At 43.4% G+C, this 8463-nt stretch overlaps 1 protein-coding gene across 1 annotated transcript; it reads right to left on the bottom strand.

Moving 5' to 3' along the window:
- Positions 1–658: 658 nt before the first annotated feature.
- RASL11B (RAS like family 11 member B) lies at positions 659–6275 on the bottom strand. The gene is made up of 4 exons (XM_015825046.1): positions 6137–6275; positions 4647–4703; positions 2085–2161; positions 659–1195 (listed from the first exon to the last, which is right to left on the bottom strand). The coding sequence occupies exons 1-4, from the start codon at positions 6273–6275 to the stop codon at positions 728–730; spliced, it is 741 nt and encodes a 246-aa protein (XP_015680532.1). The 3' UTR covers positions 659–727.
- Positions 6276–8463: the final 2188 nt, after the last annotated feature.

Raw genomic sequence — 8463 nt, 5'->3', positions numbered from 1 at the left:
CGAAACAGTGTGAATTTCAACCCATATTTAGATCCGTTAATTTGGATTTATCTGAAAATAAATTCAACGTCGCACCAGATGACCGGCAATCTTCAGAATATCTTAAAATGTTGAGAATATAACAAGAGTTGTAAAAATTACACTAAGCATTCGTAGCACAGTATGTCTCCTCACAATCAAATATAATCCCTTAATAATGCCCAAGACGTTTTACACCAAAGATTGTTACTGCTCTGTTGGAACAGAGATACTTGTACCTCGTGAACTGGAGTAAAAAAAATAATAATAATCAAAACCTCTAGTGAGATTTATAAAAGAAACCAGCCCTAATTCAATAGCATAAGGATCTCTGTTTCCAATTAAAGAAGATGGCATTCTGAGTATTCCCCCCCTCCATCTTCTTTCTACAATTAAAGTAACAGGATAGCAAATAGTAAGCTATCCTAACTCCGTCACAGAATAGGCAATGTTCTGAATGCATTCAAATATCCTGCTTTCGGCGTAAAAGTATGCAGTGTGTCCCTTCTTTAGGAACTTATTCAAGTTTTGGTGAAGTTCCTCCTTTACGCAATGCTTGATACTCATTAGTCCAATAATCGCCTGCACACATACACTTTCCCTCTCTTTGACCTTGCTCGGTTGCCCTGCTGCCAGCAAAATGTACCAGAATTGGACCTAATGGCCGCTGAGGAGGCATGAAGACCCTTCATCCACCCAGTTCAACCTTTCAGACAGACGTAACGGTCCTCACTTTGGCTGACAGAGCTTGCTTAAACCTTCTCTTCAGGTCTTGCATGTTGGGCGACTTGGGCCTCGGGATGAGAGAACCCCTCCGTTTCTCTGGGGTGCCCGTGGCTTGCCGCTTGCTGACTTCTTTGCACAAGCTGTGGAAGGCACAGAATACCTCTTTGTAGTTCTCACTGACAGACACTTCGTAGAAATTACAGCCCAGCAGGCCGGCCAGCTGAAGTCCGTGCTGTGGTTCTACTTCTTTAACATGGAGCAGATCGGCTTTGTTGGCTACAATAACGACGGGCACGCGATTTCCGGGATGCACCTGCCGTATGTGCTGGTGGACGTGGCCAAGGAGTTCATAACTTTTGTGATCGGTAATCGAAAAGACGATTACAACTGCATCCGCCCAGCGAAGGCACTTGTTCAGCTGTTCATTACAATCCAGGCTGTGTCTGTGCATCTGTTTTTTTTAAAAAAGGAGGGGGATAAGAAATTATTTGGCTGCAAAGGTCGAAATGAAAGCTACAGGTCTTTCAGATACAGTCTCTCTCTTCCATGTTACATATACGAGTTAACACTGTCCCGGTTTGTTATTCTCCCCTCCCCAAAGTTTATTCTCCTCTCTCCTTCCTGTTGCTTAAACAAGCAAAAACCCAGGTTAAACTGGGTTATTCTGAAGTTTGCTGCACTCAAGTAGAAAACTGACCCGCGTCACTTTCCGTAAAGTAAAATAATTTGTGGTGCCAAAGAATGGGAAATTAACTGGCTAGACAGCCAGTGGGGAATGGAGGGGGAGGCGAACAAAGGTATGAGCTGCAGACATTTAGAGTTGGAGGCTTGCCCAGTTCAAAAAGGCAGATTTTGACCTTACACATGTCTATCCATTTAAACTTTCCATATTACAAAATCCACTCCAAAGCAATTTTAATGAGTACAGCTGCTGGTGCCGTGAGTTGCTTCAATTATGTGTTTATTAAATGGCACTTGATTGGGCCCGCAGCCGTAAAATATGAAAATATTTCTAGGGAAGCAAAAAGAAAAAAAAACGTTTCTTAGTTTTCCAAGAAACAGCTCTTTATCCCCTTAGCAGCATTTCTGGTTTTATTTAGAAAGATTGCCTCCTTAAACGAGCGCTGTGTTTTCAAGTGGGCAAAAGTTGAATTGAAATGGGTTGTTTTCTTTTTACTGTCAGGAGACTATATACAGTCCATTTATCAGGCGTTGACTGTTTACAGTCTCCACTGCCTAAAGTCGGCCTACTTCTCAGCAAACATCTTCAACTCTATTCTTGAAGCTGAGCAACAATGAGGCTCCCTTTTAAATTATGGAATGCCAAGGCAACCACTCACCTGTACTCCAGGTGTATCTTGCACTTGAATTGCAAACAGCTCTCCATCAATTTCAATCTGTCTGCTGTACAGATTACCTGGCAACAGAAACAGAAGTAAAGATGGAATTTTAAGAAAGGATTTACAAAATTAAAAACACTTCTTTAAAAAAAAAAATGACATTGAATTAGAATTGACACGTCATACTTTGAAATTGGGGTGGGAAAACCATCCTAACTTTATTAGACATATGCTTCCATCACAGAAAGTAATTAGCATAATCCTAGGCATCTTATGTAGCCATTCGGTGGGACTAAATTGCAGGTGAGTATGTATAAGATGGCAGCCTAAACGAATAAATAGCTATGGAGAGGTAAACAAACAATAGAAGCACTCATAAAATTAGCTGACGTCGGATGACTTACACATGCTTGCTTATAAAACTAACTTTATGTATAAAGTTACTACTAAAGCCAGGTGCAAAAGAATTTATTAGCTGTCTGGCCCTTTTGTACAGGGCAGTGTTTCTCAATCTTGACAACTTTAAGACACGTAGACTTCAACTTCCAGAAAACCCCAACTTTCTGGGTTGCCAAGGTTGAAAAAACACTGGTATAGGACAACAGCACACTTTGTAGTTAACAGGAAATGTACAGAACAATTACACTGTACCAGGAAAATTAAATGTGTTTACGTTTTCTTCCACAAGAATAAATAATTGCTGCTCAAGACGAGGTTGCCATGTACCCTACACGTGGACACATCTCAGGTTTTTGCAGCATTTTGGCAAAACTTTGGACTGGGTCAGATTTTTAGATGTTTCAGTTAAGTTAACATTGTTGTGTTATTTACCAGAAAGTATGGAAAAATCACATCTCTGCTTTTTAGCACTCTGCAGTGGAAACCCAGTGATGAGATTTGCTCCAACACAAACTCATTTTGCTGCAAATTGCTCCGTTTCTCTGGTTTTTAGTATTTTTAGCTTGCTGGCACTACTGGATCTAATATTTGTGGGATAAACCAGTGTGCATCACTTGAATGAAAGCTACCAGCGGCATCCACAGGGCGTGATCAAAAGTCAAGGTGGAGGCCGCAGGAGTATAACAGAAGCTCCACCTGTTTTGCCAGCAGAGTTTCAATCACCCAGTTGAGGCCAATACTTTTGATATCCCTGACCACATCTTCTGGATACCCATGTAGGCTAATTAATCTGTATTTCCAGAGGTGAAGCTAGCTATACAATAATGGTAGCTGAAACTGAATTTGAGATTGCATCAGAAATATTGTTCCCGCCTCTGTCATCTATTGAAAAAGCTGCTTCCCCCCCCCCCATTCATTTTAATCTGCCTTAGAGAGGCTTCCTCTCCCCCCCCCACACCTGCCCTCATTTACTTTGCTGCAATTCCTCAGAAGGGCTGCCCTTGCTTGTCTGCCTTTTCAGGAGAATAACAAAAGCCCTTTAAAGTTCAGTCCAAAGCCTATTTTACATAAATACCTTGATTACACATAAAGAGAGGAGCGGAACTAACTGATGGGGCTTAAAGCCACATCTTTTAATTTGGAATGCATTTCATTTACGCTGATGTATGTGGGTGGCAGAAGCCAAGGAAAAGATGTCAGAAGTCAAAAGAGTGAACGGGATCTGGAATCCCAGCTTGAGTTGAAGTAAGCCCCAGAATGCTTTTTCTCCCCCCCCCCCCAAAAAGCAGATGATCAATGACTAGTGCAGTGGTGGCGAACCTATGGCACGGGTGCCAGAGGCGGCACTCAGAGCCCTCTCTGTGGGCACGCGCGCTCGCCCCAGTCCTGGGTTTTATAAAACCTTTTCGCTTTACGCCTCCGCCGCCGTGTGAAAAAAAAAAAAAAAAGGTTCAATCAATCAGTCAATTTCAACTTCTCGCAGGAAAAAAAAAGATCTTGCAAAGTTGGAATTGATTGATTGAACTTTTTAGTCCCACCCAGTCTGCCGTTACCACCGCAGCCACGCCCACCCAATGGGCCACGCCCACCCGACCCTCGCGGATGCATAAGTGGGTTTTGGGTTGCAGTTTGGGCACCCGGTCTCTAAAAGGTTCGCCATCACTGTCCTAGGCTAATCTGGTGGAGATTACAAGCACAAACTGACTGGTACGTGAGAATAAATATTATGTTTAAGATATAAAAGGCTTTGGGATTTTCTCAAAGAATAAACGAATACAACTACTGACTACTGTTTGTTGTATTTCCCAAAGGTAACTTTTTACTCAGGGTTCACGTTTCCACTTTTTGTAAAGTTGTACAATGCTATAAAGCCTCAGTATGTGCCACTACACTGCATTAGGACTCCTAGCTGATGATATGATGTGGGCAACAATATGTTGTCTTGAAAGGATGCTATAAATTAGCGGTCACATCTTGCACAGAATATGCAGGCAACTAAAAGGTTCGCCATCACTGGACTAGTGCAAAGTAAGGACAAAAATCTTTGTCCTCTTGCTATAATGATGAATGCCCCCCACCTCACCCCATTTCTTTCCAAGGATGAACATCCACGGTTTGACAAGACTGTTGGGGAAAAGCTTAATATTTCAGACTCTTTCTTACCTGCATTACGTTCATAGTCTCCAATGAATCTCTTTGTGAGAAACCTCACAACCAGGGCTGTAATTAACCAAAAAAAAAAAAGATGTCATTTATCAAGAGGAGAGAAAAAGCCATCACTATTTTAAGGCTTATTAAAACCACTGGTCTGGTGTGTGCATGGTCTGGTGCCCCCCTTCCCATGCACGCACACACACACACACACACACACACAGGCAGATAGCAGATCAGCAACGGATAGAGCAATCCATAGGAATTTAGTCCTTCAAGGAAAAACTCCGGGGAACCAGGGCAACTGGCTGTAGGATAATTAGAGAGGTGTGAAAGTTCAGGTAAATCTAAATTCCTAGTTTTTTTTTCCTAGCTTTTTGTCTCCTTAAACCTTTAGGCTTAAGATGACTGGGATGCCTACTCTTAAAAATCCAGTGGGAATCAGCCTTAATGACAACTCTCAATAGATACGAACCTATCATCCTTTTGTGCTGGGTGTGTGTATGTGTGTGGCTCAATATCATGCCAAGAGGGGATAAATGTCATTTTTTTTTTCTTTCCGCATCCCAAATCCGTGCGCGTGCGGGAAGAACACAAGTAAGATGCGAGAGCTGTCCTCTTCGGTTTAATATTAATTCAAATTACTGAATTAATATTAAAGGAGGAAGGAGGAGAGGTTGTGGGTCCAGGCGGAGGAAGGAGAGGAAAGTGAATGAGGGTGGAGGCAAGGCGGGGGGCTGCCGAGCATCTTCAAAAATGTATCGAGTAAGATTTTTTTTTTTATTTTTTTTGCTTGTGTATGTAAATGCATCATATTGTTATTTGTTGTTCAACTATAAAAATTAATAAAAATTTTATATATATATATAAAAAATATATATTAATTCAAATTACTACATTCCGCAGCTCCCCATTTTTTTTGGGGGGGGGGGAAATCAAATACAAAGCCGGAGTGTCGGTTTGCTCCCTTTGAACTTCGAAAAGAAAGATATATATTGGTTTGGAGAAGATGGATCAGATTATATTGAGTTGAAATATGGTACAAAAAAAATACCATTTGGTTTTTGAATGCATTTTCGATGTTATTTATAATTATGTCAATTGGACGGTATTCAACAACTGTATATTTGTTTTAAAAGAGAGTTCAAGGAAGTTATAGATTTGCTAGATTAATAGCGGATTAATGTTAGTTAGATCATGATTATTTTATTCTTAATCCTGTGATTGGCTCTGGGAAGGGAGGGGGAGGGATGGAGGGTTGGGTTTGGGGGGAGGGGGGATTTCTATTGTAAAATTTTATAAAACTTTCAATAAAATAAAAAATAAAAAAAATAAAAAAGGCGTTTTCTGCACGAGGAGGCACCGCCTTTTGGGTCAAGCCGGCAGGACGAGGCTTCCAATTCCGCAAAAGCAAAATAAAATAAAATAAATTTTAAAAATGGGGAGGGGGCTCCTCCTCCAGCCAGCGCCCCCTCCTCTCCCGTCCCCCCAATAACACTCACCGGTCTTGCCCACCCCGCTGGCGCCCACCACAGCGATCTTGATGAGCCGGGGGCGCCCGGAGGCGCAGCCGTCTCCGCTGCTGGCGCTCTCCGCCTGGGGATACTCGGCGATGGTCCCCATGTTCTGGATCAGGCGCATCGCAGCTGCTGCTGCTGGCGGGAAAGGCGACCAGAGCTGCAGGGAACGCGAGAATCCGAACCGAGCTGGAAAAGGGACCCTGGAGGTCTTCTAGTCCAGCCCCCTCGCTCAAGCAGGAGAAGCCCAAGCAGCGCCCCGCGAGTCGCCGACTACGGCCAGCCTCGCCTCTCCGACACCTTTTTCTCCTCTTTCCCTTGGCTCCGCCTCCTCCTCCTCCTCCTCTTCCCCCCCCCGCCCACCGGTTTCCCGGGAAAAGTTCCGCCCCGCCCCTTTCCTGCGCCGTGCAACCAATAAGGGTCTACGCCGCCACGCTCCGGCTCTCCGCCGCCCCCCGCCCCACTCCTGGCCCCGCCTCTCCCCAGAGCTCACGTGCCCGGGCAGGTTTTGCTGCAAGCGGGGTGGGGGGGGCGCCTCCGTTCAAGGGGGGGGGTTCAATGCGCGGCTCCCCCCCCTTTTTTTTTTTTCCTTTTCTTTTTTTCCCTTTTCTTTTCCCTTTTTTTTTTTTTTTGCTCTTCCCGGAATGGGACTTGGCGACCGAGGTTGCACCTGATTCCCAGCCCCCTGGCCTGGAGGATGGACAGGTTGGCGGGGGGGGAGAGAGAGGTCCCTGAGCGCCGGATGAAGGCAGGAAGAACGCCGCGGTCTGTTTCTGCCGTGGGCAACGTGAATCACGGTTCCTCCTAGGTGGGCAGGAAAGTGGGGTGTTTTTTTACCCGGTCTTGGCTGTCGGTTTTAATCAAATTTCCCCCTCCCTCGCCGGATACTGCTAGGGGCCGCGGAGGTGTAAGGTTTTTGCAGCGCAGCTTTCGATGGGCCCCGGTTCTCGAATTCTTTCCTTAAAGGGAGATTAAAAAGTCAGAGGACACCCTGTTGAAACAGAAAGTTACCCCCCCCCCACAGAAAGACTGCGTCGCTTCCACACCTGTAGTAGAAATTTACATAGATAGATAGATAGATAGATAGATAGATAGATAGATAGATAGATAGATGATAGATAGATAGATAGATAGATAGATAGACCTGTAGTAGAGATTTACATAGATAGATAGATAGATAGATAGATAGATAGATAGATAGATAGATAGATAGATAGATAGACAGACACACCTGTAGTAGAAATTTACATAGATAGATAGGTAGGTAGGTAGGTGGGTGGGTGGGTGGATGATGGATATGCTTGGATAGATAGATATGCTAGGATAGATAGATAGACAGACAGATATGCTAGGATGGATGGATGGATGGATGGATGGATGGATGGATGGATGGATGGATATACTAGGATAGATAGATATGCTAGGATAGATGGATGGATGGATGGATGGATGGATGGATGGATGGATATGCTAGGATAGATAGATATGCTAGGATAGATAGATAGATAGATAGATAGATAGATAGATAGATAGATAGATAGATAGATAGATAGATAGATAGATAGATAGATAGATGTGCTAGGATGGATAGATAGGTAGATAGATAGATAGATAGATAGATAGATAGATAGATAGATAGATAGATAGATAGATAGATAGATAGATAGATAGATAGATGTGCTAGGATAGACAGACAGACAGATGTGCTAGGATAGATGGATGGATGGATGGATGGATGGATGGATGGATGGATGGATGTGCTAGGATAGACAGACAGATAGATGTGCTAGGATGGATGGATGGATGGATGGATGGATGGATAGATAACCTTTATTGTCATTTTTTCCCTGTGGGCACAATGGCACGTTAAAAATGAAATTTAGTTGCTTCCTCTCAAAGTGCACACATACATAACACATTTAAAACATGCTATATGCAACATATGTATAGACCTACACCCTTACATATAAGTAACATATAAATATTATTCGCTGTCCATCTTGAATACATAACGGAAGGAGGATCAATCCTAAAGGTTCACAGGGCTGTGTCCTGGGCATTTTTGCATGTTAGAAAAGAAGCTAAATTCAGTTAATATGCTCCTAACATAAGCAGTGGTTTTTCTGCACCGGCTCTGATGGCATGAATTGGGAGCTAGATACATATACACGTTCGCCTCCTCTTTCTGAATTTTCAGAGTGTGTAGATTGCCTTTATCTGAGTTGGGGTGACAGAGGGCCTGCTGGATCGTGAAACCCCAATTGTCTGTTTGACAGGCTACATGTCTGCCGTGGATGCTGTTTTTTATCATT

The sequence above is a fragment of the Protobothrops mucrosquamatus genome, unplaced genomic scaffold (genome assembly GCF_001527695.2).
Source record: "Protobothrops mucrosquamatus isolate PMUCROS unplaced genomic scaffold, P.Mucros_1.0 scaffold2458, whole genome shotgun sequence".
Classification (NCBI taxonomy): Eukaryota; Metazoa; Chordata; class Lepidosauria; order Squamata; family Viperidae; genus Protobothrops; species Protobothrops mucrosquamatus.
This window is presented reverse-complemented; position numbering and strand designations above follow the sequence as displayed.

What these genes read in the sequence shown, in the direction of transcription:
- RASL11B (XM_015825046.1), bottom strand. Translation starts at nt 6,275, where the DNA reads ATGCGCCTGATCCAGAACATGGGGACCATCGCCGAGTATCCCCAGGCG. An exon ending in AGACTATGAACGTAATGCAG is followed by an intron (nt 2,162 to 4,646) that starts GTAAGAAAGAGT and finishes TTCTGTTGCCAG; the next exon opens with GTAATCTGTACAGCAGACAG. An exon ending in AAGATACACCTGGAGTACAG is followed by an intron (nt 1,196 to 2,084) that starts GTGAGTGGTTGC and finishes TAAAAAAAACAG; the next exon opens with ATGCACAGACACAGCCTGGA.